The sequence below is a fragment of the Cygnus atratus genome, chromosome 2 (genome assembly GCF_013377495.2).
Source record: "Cygnus atratus isolate AKBS03 ecotype Queensland, Australia chromosome 2, CAtr_DNAZoo_HiC_assembly, whole genome shotgun sequence".
In the NCBI taxonomy this organism is placed as follows: Eukaryota; Metazoa; Chordata; class Aves; order Anseriformes; family Anatidae; genus Cygnus; species Cygnus atratus.
In genome coordinates, this window is record NC_066363.1 from 16,155,696 (window position 1) to 16,171,884 (window position 16,189).

Sequence of the window (16,189 nt, forward strand, 5' to 3'; positions counted from 1 at the left end):
ACCAGTTTCCATATGAAACCAGTTTCTACTCCTTTTGGCTGAGGATGACTTTGAAAAATGTGAATAAGACTGCACTATGGCCATAAATCAGAATCAAAATCTATGTTGTCAAAACATTTTTTATTACTTAAGACTTGTCTCCAAGTGTTGAGGGACCCAACTTACGACTTTGGTATACCTGGGGTTTATTTGGCAGCATCTCCAGTTGCTTCTGTAATGCTTGTGACAACAGTGCAATACCTCAAGTTTCCATTAACACAGGACTCCTAACATTCACTCATGCAGCAAAATCCCTGTTTAAATTAACTGTGCACTAATATCCACCACTGTGCCTGTGTCACACATGAATTTCCAAGGAAAAAAACATACAGAATCAGGACTGTTAGTAGCCCATTGGTTATAAAAAGGAATAACATTATTGGATTGCTTGTGGATCTTCAACAAAATTTCAAATATTGTAAACTAGTTTGGTTTCCCCTCACCCTTTATTCAAATTGTTCCAGGGACTCTGAAGATAGAGAGCTTTTAATCGTAGCCTAAAAGTCTTTCACTGGGTTTACATGCATTTGTTCTCCTGCCAGTATAGTTGGTTACTTTACTTTTTTTTTTTTAACAGAAGTTTTCCACATCTACTCAGTCTCCTCAAGACAGGCTCTCCATTTGATTGATCGTTTTAAAAAATATTCTCTACTTATTCTCAATTGTAAGTCTTTTATTTTTTTAATATGGTGACCAGAATTGGAAAGTCTTGATTCCAGAGCTGGGTCTCACTAGTGTCTTGCAAAATCATGACTTCTAATGGAGAAAGCACTATTGTAGGACCAGCCAGATGAGTGCTGGGGTCTACAACATGTTAGCCTTTTTATAACTACACTGTATGGGTTGCTCAATCCTGCATGAGAAACTAATATGCCAAGGCTTTGCTTTCATCAGTTGCAAGTGACAGAAAAATTTATCAGCCCCCAATGTACAACTGTGCACTTAGTATTATTACATTACATCCCTTTTCTATTACTCAAGGTCATCCAGTTCTTCCTGCATGTGAGCTTCCTCCTCCTTTGTACTGAGGGTGGCTTCCAGCCTCTGCTCACTGGCAGATTTCATTCAAGTTCTTTTAATAATTACAGACTTCTTAAGCTTAACCCTTGCTGGGCTACATGACATCACAGGTTACTTGCTTTTTGAAAGTCCCTTCAGTTTCCCTTATGCCCTCCTTTCTCCTTCCCCTCAGGACAGACTTTCAACAGTTATTCATTTATTTTAATGATTAGCTGTTTTCACACAGTGACCATTTTATCCACAGAATTTTTGCTTTTTCTCTTCAGAGGCATTTTTGCACGCCCACTTGCTCACACTGGCGCAAGGGACATTGCTTGTTTTAAAAACTGACACATTAGAAAAAAATGTCTTCAACTGATGCATCAATTACATTGCTTTCATTTGCACAGAGAATTCAGGGACAGAGCACTGTTCTGAAGATGATACAGTTAATCCAAGCAATTGCCTATTTATAGATACATATATAAAATTAGTTCTAAGAATGAAAGTAAGTGTATTTATGACATGTCACATATTCAAAAAGAACGTTCATTAGGAATCTAAATTGAGTCAAAATGATGTTGGAGTAATTCCAAGTAGTTTTAAAAGAAATAATTTCAGGAAATTATTCAAAAGGGTTTTTAAAAAATATCTGCTCATAAGTAATTCCTCAGCAAGACTTCCCTTTTTCCCCTCAAAGAGAGCTAGCTAGATATCTCCTTGTTTTATTAGTTTATTTGATAAAGGAACAGTTTAATCATCAATATAGTTGCTTGTACAAAGTCAGTCAGACTTAGACTGCCAGGTATACTGTACCTTCAAACTCATCAACAGCTCTGTTTTATAAGTATCTCAACTGTATCTACTCAACTTCGTTTTCCTTAATTTCTCACGTCATGTTACAAATGTAGGTGCAGATTCTGACCAGCAGCATCAGGAGCTTCTGCGCTCCACAGCTAGGCTATGAGCATTCATTACAAAAATAATTTAAGGCATACTTGGGTTTCTCTAAATCAAAAAAACAAACAAACCAGGTTTTAGAAACATGAAAGAATGCCCTCTTCTTAAAGTCCCTGCTAAAACTGACTACTGAAAGGGCAACTCCTCCTCCTTTGCTTGCCGGGGCTATAGCCCATGAGTATGGTTCCTGAAATACAATCAACAGCATGAGGTCCCACAAGCTTGTTTCACATGCGATTTGCGTGTGGTTCGGCCTGAGGTTGCCAAGGAACTCATACTCCTCAATTTTCAGGATTTCATATGATTCCTATTAAAACACAGACAACAGCATTTCACAACTTCAATAGTTTTTCTTTAAAAACAATATATAATGTGGCATCAGTAGATTATCTACTAGTTACACTGCTCCTGCAGGTTCCCAAATGCAGGCTCCTTCTATACATCAGGGATTCCAGTCTGAAAACTCCTTCTGCTGCAGTGGCAGCATACAGTTTCTAAATAGCTGTCCCACTAACCTAGTTACATGCCCAGAAGCAAGCAGGAGTTTGATCCAAATGCCACTAGTAACGCTGCTCTGCCATCTGGGTTAAAGCTATGGGATATAGTGAGATTTTGTGATTGAAAGACATGCATGACAATCCACTTGTGCACCTGCCAGATAGGTGCTTGGCATGCATTATTCTTCTCTTGCTCTACCTCCAGGAGAATTTCCTTCTCTAGATTCTTAAATAACAGATCTGCTCCATGGTTGCATCCTTCTCCCCTAGTCTTATTTTGACTTTCCCCTACCTGCCTTTTGTAAGATGATGTGTCTCCTACACATATTCCCTATCTTTCTCTCCAGTGCCTAAGAGACACAGCATGGCAGAGAATCAGAAACGCTGAGGAAGAAAAGCTGATGGGGAGTCCCACTGTGAGGATGTTTGCAAATGTGAGTCTGGGTGAGCCAGCAAACGGCTGGTTTCTAGGGCAAGGGGCAATTCCCAGCTCCCTGACCTCCCCTCCGCTCTGCACTGCATGAGTCCAGCAAGCATGAAAGTGGAAACCAGAGAACAATCGGAGTAAGGATGGGAAAAGAGAGGGAACACGACCTGCCACCTTGCTTAACTGTGAACTGTGTCACCTTACCCGGCCTCGTGGAACCGCACCCTGAGCCTGCAGGCATGAGGCAGCACTGCCCTGCATGGAAGCGGACACATCACCCCCCCATTCATCTCCGTGAGCTCCCCTCCCATGTGCTGACAAAGCTGCCTGCACAGCTGGAGAAGAATTCCCCCCACCTCAACCACCTTATTTGTTAGACAGATCAGTTTTCCAAGCTGGTTCACTAAATGTCTGTACTGTGTCCGTGCCTTTTAAGAAAAGAGGGGCACTGCTGTGGCAGGAGGCTGAGTGCAGAGCAGGACTCTTCCCTTGGCAGTACCTGTCGTAAATTTTCACACAATTATTTAGGAGGCAGCTGGTGTTTTCAATAACTGTTCAGAGCATCCACCAAAGCTTGGTCTTATGAGACGACCAAGAATCATCTTTCCTGACAAAGAAGTAAGTGTAGATTCAAGCAATGACTGCAAGATACAGTTATGCAAGTGGTCATCTTCACTAGGAAGACAAACTTGACCTTACCTTAACGCTCTCTTCCTTTGGAGCAATCGTGAAGGTTTAAATCTAACCGAGTTTCCTTTGCTAAAATCTGTGAAAGAAAAAAAAAATAACATAGTGAAGATGCTTTAATAAATGGGGAACTTTTAAGAAACTAGCCTATAATTTCCAATAATAGTCCTTTTCCCCTGGCAAAGGCTGTACAAAGGCCTTGCCTCTAGTCAAAGGAGCATGGGCTGGCATGCCCAAGGTGGGGGTAAACCAAACCTTTGCAAAAATAAGTACAGACAGTAAAACATACGGCAGTTCCATAAAGCGGTGAAGCTTCTGCTGTTCTAATCCTAGTATTCAGTGTAGCACTGCAGCCTGAGGCTATCATTTAAACCGCTTGACTCAGTTTCCCTGCTTATAAAATGGCCAGTAGATACGTTTATAAAGCACTCTGATAATGAAAAATGCAGCAAGCAGCAAGAGCCTTTTTGGCTGCAGCCTAGCAATACTATCAAAACTGCATATTCACTGCAGAAATCAGAGATGCCCAGCTGAAGATTTGTTGCAACATTATCACACCATCCATGACAAAAATATTTCTGAAGGTTGTCCACTGTTTGCAAGCTCCCATTTATTTATTTCTTCTGAATAACCTTAGGACTTGTTTGTTATCAGAGTGGAACACATTACATATTATGCTGAGAGCAAAATCACATGAGATACAACCTGAAATTCAAGAAGGATGTAGTGTATTACAAAACCACCAGTTCCCAAACCTTGCCTGTTGCTTGCTTTGATTCAGAAATCTCCCATCTCCATCCCCAGATTTGACTTCTTCAATTTTTCAGTCAGGAGCACCATCATAGGGTCTATAAATGATGACCAGCAGCAAGGGGGACCAGTGCTCCAAGTACCAGGCGCCTCCATTCAGCAATGCTGACACTATTAAGAGACCTTACACAACTGCTAGCCAGGAAGCAGGGCAGCCTTGTCTGTAACTGCTGCTGAAAAACACATGAAGCTACTAAAAATGTACTCCCAATGGGAAAATGGCTTTGGGTCTCCATCTGCGTTAAGTCAGCTACTCTAAGACCCAAAATTAATAAACAACTGTTCACTGACATAGTGATCACCTTATTTTTCAGTCAAAAACTTCTAAACAATTCAAAAGCAGCAACATTCCTTTTACTCTAATGCAGAATTCAGATTTAACTATTTAAAGGAAGAGTTAACTGGGCAACAACATTTTGTAACATAGTCTTGTGTTATTAAAATAAATTAAATTTACTTTGCAAGCAAAAAACATTTTAAAATCTAGGTAGAATGTTTATTATTTTTGCAAAAAAGGTTTTATGAAGCTTATTATAGCAAACAACATGAGCCTTAATTTAAAAAATGTATCTTTTCTCTATGCCTTTCAAAACTTTACTCCTTCCTTTGCTCTTCCACTTCTTTCCCCCTGCCACCTCACCAGGTACACAGATTAAAAAAGAAACGGAAAAAGAAAAAAGATAATTTTAACAGCTTTTATAAAGCTCTGTATAAAGCTCTTTATAAGAGACTAAAACATGCAAAAGGGCATTTTTTATGCATTTGCTACAAGTCACTGAAAAATTTCAAGCGATTTTGCTAATAGCTTTCTTCAGCTTTAATAAGCAACTTTTTCCTGTTTTTGTTAACATTCAGTTTCTCTTTCCAAGTAAATGGAGAATAAAGCACACAGATTACACAGAAACATCTTGTCAGACTAAAACAGAGTATTTTAAGAAAAACAGTATGAATGGTATATAAATCACTGTATTTTACACTAGAGCAGTAAAAAGCAAAGAATACTCCATACTGTAAGTATCTCTAAAAAGGCCAGCTTTACATTACTGTAAGAACAGTATGCAATAATTTAAAAAGCCCAGCTCAATATCGATTTAGCTAACCAGAACCAGGCAAATCTTAAATTTATAGCCATTCTAACGGGATAACCACCCATCGTATAGTTTTTGGCACTGAAACAGCTGTCCACCATGAAAACCACAAGTAGACCACAGAGAAATTCTCCCTACCCTGGCCAAAAATAAAGAGGGGATGTGAGAGGGGAAGAAAGTAGCTTTCATTGCTTCGGTGGAAGAAGGGAGGGAGAAGGGCTGCTAAGACAGGGCAGACAAGCCGTTCTGACTTTTGGTACCCATTAAACACATTTTGCAATATTCATACACACCACATTTATAATGCCTCCAAAACCTATTAAAACTCTGTCATATTTCATAGAGCAAGCTGCTCTCATCCCACACACAAATAAACAGAAAACCCAACCAGAGAACTATGTTCTACTACACAGTTTTGATATTTTATGCATTTCCTCCTGTTCTAATTAAACCCCATGTGGGAGGATTAAAGCCCAATAAAATTTACTCACTATAATATGGAAGCGTTAAAATCAAATACAAACACAGGAGAAAACGTAAAACAATTCTCCTTCAAAAGAAAATAAATAAGCCCACAAAAGAAACATCAGTTTAACAGTCTCATTTCAATGGTTAATTTAAAAAACCCTCATAGTACCTCAAACACAGAAGGAAAATGATTGCAACAGCATTTTGTCCTTTCTTTCACTGAAGAAATATAAACGTGCACGTAACCCCATTAAAATAATTTTAAATACTTGTATTTAAGAGTATATTTACTAAATCAAACTTGCGCATAAGTTTAACCATTTGGTTGGTCTAGCCCCCCCCACTCCCTCCCAGGTACAAACTATCAGATAAAACAACTATCCATATCCAGATTAATACATAGGAAATTAAAAATGCTGAATTTAAATATATATATATATATATATCAGATACAACCTTCCACTGTTATTTAGTATATTTAAAGGCCCTAAATCGGTAGCAAGCTAAGCTAATTAGAAGATCCATCTAATCGGATCTTTCAAAAGTGTCCTTTAGGAAATAATGAAACAGCCTCGGTGACTAACTGAATACTGATCAGTAAAGTAGCTAATGTAGCTGTAGGAGATCCAGCCAAACAATATTTACACATACAAGCACACAAGAGAGATTAAAAGCACGCAAATGAACTACATTTTCTCCTATCTACTTTGAACTCTTCTTACCTTGCTCTTCAGAGTATTTAACATTTCCCAAATAGCTGGAGATCCAAGGATTTCTGAACATGGTTGCACAAACAAAGGATTCAGCAAAGAGAAACTACAATAGCAGCTAATTCTCCACCAGCCACAGCCCTTGGGCCTGTCTTAGCAATATCGTGTAGAGATTTTTCATAGCACAGGACTGGAGCTGTCAGGCTATCGCGTCCCAGGGAGTACAGTAAATGCATAGCAATAGGCTGCAAGCTGGAGCAGCTCAAGCCAGTAATCAGATTACAAACAGAAATTAGGCACATGAATGCTAAAACAGATTGGGCAATGGTGATTGGAAGATTTATAATATTACCACTTCAAAGATCCAGCCAAATCACACATTATATTCCTGCAAAGTGAATGCAGAACCCCTAAATCCTCATATTTAAAAAAAAAATCCTCCAAAAAGAAGAATAATTTCTTCCTATCTCTGACCAGGATAAACTGCAATGCTTGCTGAAGAAAAACAGTATCCAGGCTGCCAAAAAATGGACTCTGTTAATCATATCATTATGCTAAACGTTTGCCCAACTATTAGTTGGAACGTTTAAAATAGACAAGATTTATGGATAACATATGAGCAAAATTACTGGTGGGGGCGGGAACTTAAGAACAGACACCGCAACTCAAAATATTTTAATTTGAGACAGAAGGTGTAAAATTGCACAAATACTGTCTGTCTAGCTACCATTTTTTTTTATTAAACGGAGTCGATGGATTTTGGATCCAAGCGAGGAGTCGGATTCCTTTTGGAAAGTCTGGAAGTGTTTGCTCAAAATGGTGCAATAACCCTGGCTCGATCTTCCCCACCGAACTACCTGATCACCCACAAAGCACGTTAAATACCTAACTGCAACAGATCCGCACGCTTAACCCCAGCCAGCCAACCAAAGGCAGTGACTGCCTGCTAGCTTCCCTGCCCCAAACACACTTCTTCCCTTCAGAAGGATTTCAGCCAGCATCGGTGGAAAACTCAATGCAAAGCTGGGGGTGTTAGGACAGTGACGAGATGGTCTACAAACACAGGACTGAAGTTCTTGACTTTGCTTACCCATTTTTATGATATTTGGTATAACAGGACCCCAATCCATGCTTGGAACAGACAAAATATAAGCAATAATGCTGTGAAAGAGACTGGTGAACCACAAGTGAAAACCATAATCTCTCAGAAAACTACTGATTTTTTGTTGGCTCACCATGAAGTTGTATTTAGCCTGTCTAGGCCATCACAACTACAGCTTTTTGCGCAAACAAGTTTTTGCAATGGATGTAAGAATATGCACTCCATATTGTCTAATGTCACTGCTGTTTTTATTTATTTTTAAATGTGAATAATCTTAGAGTGGCCTTAACAGAAGCACAAATATTGGCTGTGAGCCTTTCAACCATACAGAACTCCTTAAGGCAAGCGTAGCCCAAGACCTGGGATCTGTCATTGAAGCTCCCGATTCCCCAAGTAGTAACTCTGATCAAAAGTATCTGAAACTACACGCTGCGTTTTGTCCTTTGCCTGTAACCTTACTGGCTCTTGCATCTAACTCTAACCACTTCACCACACTATCACACAGGACAAGTGGCGCAAACACTTTTATGCCCTCTGCACCAGCTGTACTCAGGCCTAGAAAATATAAAAGCAGGAACAAAACATGTCATTTGTCGACACTTGTCCAAATTTGCCACTAACCTGAAAATCCACTTTATAGTCTAGACCTAAGTGCTGACACGCTTAAAACACACAAATGAGACAGCGAGTGCAGAGATAACAAAGAATCTGCAGGTAACATCTACTCTGGACACTGTGGACCAGTATCTTTGCAGGTGAACCAATAAAAGATATGCCCAGGTCCAAAAAGGTCCCTTCTTTCTGAACCCTGCTCATATGAATACTTCTTGCTTGATCTGGTGAGTGGATGCATTACTACCTGTAGCATTTTTAAGCACCTGTAACTCATTTGGTACACAGTAAGGGAACTGTTTTTCATAAAGCACAGATAAATAACACTCATTTGATAAATCTCATGGCTGCGATCTTTAGAAGGGTTGGAAAAGAAGTTAGACCTGATAGCTGAGCTGGTGCAATAGCTCACGGCTGCCCAGACAGAAAGCCCTACCCGCAGGACCTCTGCTAGGCCTTCACCTGTCTGGTGAAGGAGGTACAGAAGGTAAATCACACAGAGCTGTGGAAAGACAGAAAAGCTCCTGATACTGTGCACAATCTGTGACCCCCAGAGTTACTTCTGCTTCACCTCAGGACAAAGTGTATGTGCCAATACTGCTTCCAATATTAAGTCTTAAAGTCATAAGGGTCAAAGGGGTCTGCTGTTGCAGGAGAGGTCTCTGTACTGACCCTTAACCAGCTTTGGGAGTGGAGAAGATACCTTGGTAAGAACAGTATGTCAGCAGTGTCAAACAATGGTATAAAAAAAGGAAGCCTTGGATTCAGTTTTTTTGCTGCTTGTTTGGAAACAGTGGGCTTGAGAGAAAGTCTTTTCCAGAAGAGAAGAAATCCATCTCCAAGCACTTGATGAAGGAAGGAGGAAGAGTATTTTCTCCTTTAAAGCGATCCAGTCTGCAGGACCCAGAAGGATGCTGAGCCAAACGACGTTATCAAGTCTGAGTTACAAATCAGTAGTAATGTTCTTGTCCTCCCTGCCATGATTAATTCTTGAGCATTTGTGGCCTCCAACATAAGCAAACAAAAAAGAGAACAACAGTTCGGCTGTTGGAAAGGGGGGCAAACCCAGCTGGAAGCTAAGTTTGCAGTCATCTGGGCAAAGAGCTAGAGGTTAAACATGCATACATTTCCAATCTGAGACCGCTCATGAAAGACCAGCTGGCAGCTAAATGTTGTTCCGAAGCTTCCCACAGGAAGAGAAGGAAAATATCTTCCTTTTGTCTGGCAAAACTAATCATTGTAATCAAAGCTGGAGTTTAAACGGCTTGCAAAGCTGTTCCCAACTTACAGGGCTGCCAGCCCCAAAGCACTGAAGAGTTATGAATCAGGTCCCACTAAGATCAAGTCTTTTTTCTTTCTAAATTTTGATCACTTAGGAATTTATATTTAGATAGGTTCCTGTGTAATAAGGAGAACCAGATACTTTGTTATGACTTGCAGTTATCATAAAAACAAAAATCAAAGAAGCCCATGACAGCTGTTTGAAAGAAGTCTAAAAATAAAGTAAAAAAAAATCAAGAACACTGAGGGGGAAAAAAACACTACAGTGATTGCAAAGAAACTTTCAGCAAATGTGCTAGTTAGGTAAACAGGATTCTGAGCAGCATGGAAAACTGAGATGATCTATATAAACAAGATGATGAAATAATATTTGCATCCACACTTCATGCGTAGAGGTCTAAAGGAGCTCATGAATTTTATTCCACTGCTCTTTTCCGCTCCTGGACAAGGAGAGAGTGCACTTGGAATAGCAATACCCTGAGAGCTGTGTTGAGATCTGAGATGCTGTGGAAGATCTCAGGAATGAGGGTTAAAAAGGAGGGCTAGAGCAGCCCACTCTTTTCCATCACTCCACCTGACCTTTCCCAGACTCCAGGCCACACACACACCCCAAGCATACCCTGCCACTTTTTAGCATGCAGACTTGGACTTCCAAAGGTAAGTGAGGAGGTACTGGAAGAGCCTCTCCTATTTCCTCTTTCCCCCACCTTCCAGCAACTTCTGCCAAGGCAGAAGTAATTACAAGAAGTAATTTAACCCAAAGTTAAAATACATGTCAAAAGTCTAACAGAAGATTTCTTAAGTAGCATATTCACTTAACAGCAAGTTATTGTCTCAAGACATGTGCAAGCATCACTGGCATCCTTGCTTGCAAATACAAGACATATCTGGGATTGGCAATGCCAGTCAATTTTGTCCTCTCTACCCAAACCCCATGTACACAGGCAAGCAATATTCTCATTTCCTAAAGGGAGGCCATTTGTACAGATTTTTAAACCAAGATAAAGTTTCCTGACATGTTACCATCCCTCCAATAGGAATCAAGTTTAATCCTTTTCACTTTGCTTTTTCTCATTTTCACTGTGCAAAAGTTTTTGAAAAATGATTCTGTCAAGATGATGCCTGCTGCTTGACTGCTGATTATGTTTTGGACAAGTCTTCTGGTAAACTGCAGCATTGTAGCACCTGTGTGACAATTTAAAACAGGTCACATGCACAGAGCAAAAAAGCTGATTAGTTAGAGTCATAAAGAGGACTAAATTTTTTTGAGTATAACGTGACAGATGTGTTTAAAAAGAATATGAATTTTTTTGTTACTGAGTATTTACTCTTGTACTGGAAAATGGGAGAACAACAGGTATTTTCTATACATACTAAAAAGAAAAAAAATCAGTCTGATTACTATTTCAGATTTAACAAAATCTCACTCGAACCATTAATTTTAGCAGTGAATTGCTCCTAAAGGGAGATGTTGGTACCTTTCAATCTCGTAACACATTTTCAGAATAAGAAACATGAAGGTAATTTCCCCTGATATTCCCACATCTTGTATCACTGTTCATGAAACTGTATGTCAAGACTAGCAAATTTAAAGATCTTCAGGGTTTTCCTGTTTAACAGTAGGATAAGCCTACACCAGCTCCTTAAATGAAGTTGAAAGGCCACACACTGCTTACGCTTCTGTAATCAGATAGACCAGAGATGGCACAGAGCTTATCCAAATTGAGTCAGACCTGTTTGTCTGTGAGCCTGAAACTGTAAAAGAACATGTCAGATGTGTACCATGCCATGGTCAGGGATGGACTTAGCAAATGGCTGGAAATGAGGGATAAGGCAGGATCTCCTGTCCCAGCAGCATGGACAATTTATGTGACAAAGCAGCCCAAGGACTTTGAGGAAGAAGCATTTTTACCTAGCCAAATAATGACTGAGAGCATTTCACATCATGGCCCACTGTAAAGAAGCTGCGGTTCAGATTGTGGAGGCATGGGGTCAGCTTCTGTGAGCACTCTGCAATGAAGTCTTGCCACAAGCAGCAGCTTCTTATTTACTAACAGGGTGGAAGCTGTTGCAATGACCAAGGGTACAAGCTTCTGTTGGGAGAGACTGCCTGCAGGGCTCCTGTCCTCCTAACAAGTTGTTGGGGTTTCTAGGACAGGTTTCTCCATCTTCTGACACTTCCAGTCTCTTCAGTCTCCTGAGCACAACATTCCCAGCACAAGGCTGTCTCCTTCCCTGCAGTGGCAAGTGGCCCTGGGCAGCTAAGTGACACTAAAAGCACAGCTATGCTACGGAGCTTCCTCCTGGCTGCTCTTGAACTGCATCTCTGCTCGCAAGTAAAAGCCCAATAAGGGAGCAGAGAGGAGTGCATACCACAAGAAAGAATTTATAACAAAGTTCTTTGGCTGTTCTCAATAGTCATCTAAGGAAAGCGTCAATTTTGTTTACCACAATGATGTGACATTTCACAGGCCACTTAACACTCCTGCATATTTACCTTGAAATATAACCATCATTTTTAAGCCTCAGGCAGACAGCAACCTTGCAGACACCAAACCTATGACCCCAGCTCCCATCCTGCTTATAGCATGTTGCAATACTTTCTCAGAAAATTAAATATTCAATAAAGGAAAAAAAAAAAAAAAGCATAAAATGTGTTTTGCTCTAGTGCTGACGGTCAAGGTGGGCTAACTTTGCTACAAGCTCTGTCACTGAAAATAATGTCACAGTGAGTAAGCACACATACAAGGCTTAATTTGCATCCAGCACAGCTAAGCAAAAAATCATGAGGAAAGAAAACCTGGTTAGCAGTGATGCTGCAGTTCTGGAGCAACTTGTCTAGGGAGCAGGTTTAAATTCGTAGCAGCTAGGACCTTTTCTCTTTATTTCTTTATTGTCCTCACATGCTCTCAAGCGCCCTACAAAAACCACAAGTGTGTGCAGTGCTCGGCAGGGCACCGATCACTAATAGCGAGGTAATCACCAGTCAGATCTGAGGAGCTTTACCAGAGCTGCACAGGAAGCCCGCGCAGCACCTGGCTGTACTGTACTTGACAAGGTCTGGGGGGATTTCACTAAAGGAATAACACACAGCCTTTTTTTTTTAAAGCCTTCTTCCACATAAAAATCAGTTTTTATGAGGTGGGTATGATGAAACCTAGTCAAGTCCTGGTCTGTGTGCAGGCAACGGGTGCCAATATTCCCCTTCTCCAGGGAACAGGACCGTTCCTTTAGCCAATAAAATACAGTCTTCCAATAAAGGGCATAAAATTGCACGAGAAGAGTGGAGAAACAGTCCTGAAGTCACACAAAAAAAAACTCATTCCTCTTTGTTCAGGTGTCTCTCTAAAAGCACACAGCACAATAAAGAACGAAAACAGACTTCTTAAGAGAGGGCACTGCAAAGCACTCGGTGTACGGAATAACAACGTGAATCTCAGGATTACAGCCAAGCCTGTGAAAAAAACACTTCAGGAAAGCGAGCTACAGCTATGAACGTTTACGCAGCAGGGTTTTTTAAGCCGCCTCTAGCATGATTCCCGGTATCTGCCACACGCAGCTCGGCCTCCTCCGGGCGCGGCGGTACTGGGTCGCATCTCCTGGGGTCTGGGCTGGATCGGATCGGGGCTGCGCGCTCCTCGCCGCCATCCAGCACGTTCTGTCCCCAGACACCACCACCGCAGCTTGCCTAATAAGGCCACACGCGCGTTGAGTGGCTGCCTTGTAGGTCACCCTGCGGTTCACTTGCCACCCCAGCCCTCCTCCGCCACCCTTGGGTGCCCAGGGCGAGGGCCGCACCTCAGCGCGGGGTGGGAGAGGAGGCCATAGCTGGCGGCGGGGGGAGGCAGCACAAAGCCGCTGGCAGCTCGCCATGCAGCCCGTTTGAGGATCGCTGGGCCGGAGAAATAATGGGGTTTCTCGTTACGTGAACTGCTCGGAAGTAGGCCAGCAGCGTGGGTATAAACAGCCACCTTCACGGCTCCTGACAGCAGGCAGATACTTGTCGAGCACGAGAAGCAAATGAACTAGATGAAAGGAAGGAGCAGACAGGCATTTGAACAGTGCTATTTAATTATTTAGCACTGTTGATCTGTTACAGTGAGATTTGCTGCAATTCAGACAGATGGCTTCAAAAGTAACGATCTACTCTCCCCAAAATAACTACCTGGCAAAAAATCTGCTCCTGCTGCTTGCTGCCTCGCTTGTAATTCTGACTAGCTTTTCCTTCGCACCTCTCCCAGGGTAATTTCATAGAATGGCTCGGGTCGGAAGGGACCTTAAAGATCACCTTGTTAATCATCATTAAGCATCATTTCAAGATGCTAGATTTGGACACCATCTTATCCTCTTTCACAGTGCAGGGTCTGCAAGGAAAGCAAAGAGCCTGCTCCAAGGCTGGAGCCAGCAGGCAGAGCGCGGTCACCTCCGCCGTGGGGCTGCCAGCCCCCTCCGGGGCGCCCAGAGCTGCACGTCAGAGCAGACAGTGTACTTCAGGCCAGACAGGGCACTTCAGTCCCTGTCTGGCACCGTATAGTAAAATATCAAGGCAATTCAACTGCTGCTTGTACCTTGTTATTTCTAAAATCAGCATCCAATCTTCTAAGTGCTTTGCGGCCTTGAATGAAACAGCCCCGCTGAGTGCACTGCCCGAGGGCTGCAGGGGCTGGCTGTCCCCTTTCAGCAGAGGGCACAAAGTCTCCAGAGGACGTGGGAGGCACTGGAGAACAAACGGGGGACGCTGCCCATTGTTCTGGAAACTTTTAGTCCTCAAAATTTGGAAACTCAGTACAACAGCTTTGAAGTACTGAAGAAGCACTGCCCTGTAAGGGTTTAATACTTGCCTACGACAGCTAGCGGTAATGATGAACTTACCAAATGTTTCTCACAGCTAGAAAGATCTCCAACACACAGTGATTAAATGAAGCCATGATTATCACTCCACCGAAAGAAACCAAACCGCCACAGGTATGCCCTATTCCTGCAATAAACCCTAGGTTCATACTATTAAGAGGCAAAGTGACAGCATATATGGCCAACTCTGTAGATACTCTGTAGATACTGCACGGTGAACAATACAGCTGTAAATCACGCTGGCAGTTTGTAAGCTTAGCCATTAGCATCTCAGGTTGAAGCTGTGCCCAGATGCACTCACAGATCCTGGCTCAGAACTGCTGATTTTCTGCTAAAAGTGCTTTCTCACCCAATAAGCTTCAATAATACAAAGAAATGGGACACATTCAAAAAAGGGTCAGAAATGATTACACACAAGTAGTCCTAAAATAAGCTAACTCACTTTGTGTCCAATTTGCTTAGATCAGCAGCACAGTATGTTCTCATTACTATTTAATATTTATAGCGAAAGCTGTATAAAACTAAATAACAATGAGATGGATTGTTGCATGCATGCATTAGACAGATCTGTCAGCAAAGTCTTATGAAGAAGAATAGCACCGTGGACTATGCAAGTCAGTCACACTGCACAGACATCCAGGCTGGGCTGAGAGAAAACCTACCAGGCTTGCACTACTTTATAAAGGAAATGCATTTCAAAACATCAACATTTTTCTAGTCTCTCAGAATACACACTGACAAACCCAAAGTACCAGGGGGAAATCCGTCTTTCTTTTTGGTTAAAAAGGAGAATAAAGTCAGACACATCCAAAAAGCCACTCACAGGTAATTATTTGGCATCTGTTAATTTAGGGCCATTTGTGCAACTGCACACTAGATGCTATTGTACTTTTGCAGTTTTAATTTCAAATGGAGGTAAAGTAACAGTTGACATTTTTCCATTCTAACACTCCCATTTTCCCATCTTAGCTCACAGACATTAAGAATTTATTTATCTAAACTGTCCTATTTTGGGGACAGTTTAGAAATACCGCAGTATTTTCTCCACTGTTATTAAGAAAAAAGATGAAGAAAAAAAACAAGAATTAACATTTTTATATCTATATACTAAATATCTTAACTGCAAAAGGATACTTGGTTGGTACAGAAGTCACCCTCACTAGGAAGCATGGTATTCTCACTGTTCACAACAAAGCAGAGCTGTTTGTCAGCTATACCTGATCAGTGCAGATCTAGGTAGTAAAGATCTTGTTGAATTCTTCAAGAAGAGGATTGGAAGATAATTTCAGCAAAATCTATGCACATCAAAGGTGACACTTAAGGAACAGGCTAAAGGCTCACCCAAGTCCTCTGCTTTAAATCAAGGCTGAAGAGTTTGTTTTTTTCACACACTCCCCCAAGCAGGCCACTTCCTCCAGTGACCTTACAACAGTCGACTCCCACCTCAGACCTCAGTCATATGGGAGGAAATACATCTACCACAATCAACAGTTACATGCTGCAGGCACACATTTGGTCAGACGAGGAATGGGGTTTCAGTGAGATAATGGGGAGGTTCTTCCCCCTGGTTTAAAGACAGTCCCTTCAAGCTGGAAAGCAAAGTAGCGATGCTACTTTGGTCAACTGAAATGTAGCAAGCAGAGAAAACAGAGATCCTA

The 16,189-nt window shown here is 41.5% G+C and overlaps 1 protein-coding gene across 6 annotated transcripts in view; it reads right to left on the reverse strand.

Annotated features, from left to right (window-relative positions):
• Positions 1 to 16,189, reverse strand: part of SVIL (supervillin) — a 137,737-nt gene that overhangs the window by 64,829 nt on the left and 56,719 nt on the right. For all 6 annotated transcript variants that reach the window (XM_035545202.2, XM_050708610.1, XM_035545204.2 and 3 more), the window contains one exon: positions 3,622 to 3,688. Coding sequence is in view for 1 of the 6 variants with exons in the window: in XM_035545201.2 (XP_035401094.1) it covers positions 3,622 to 3,688 (67 nt within the window). In the remaining 5 variants the exon portion in view is untranslated. The remainder of the gene's footprint in view (positions 1 to 3,621; positions 3,689 to 16,189) is intronic.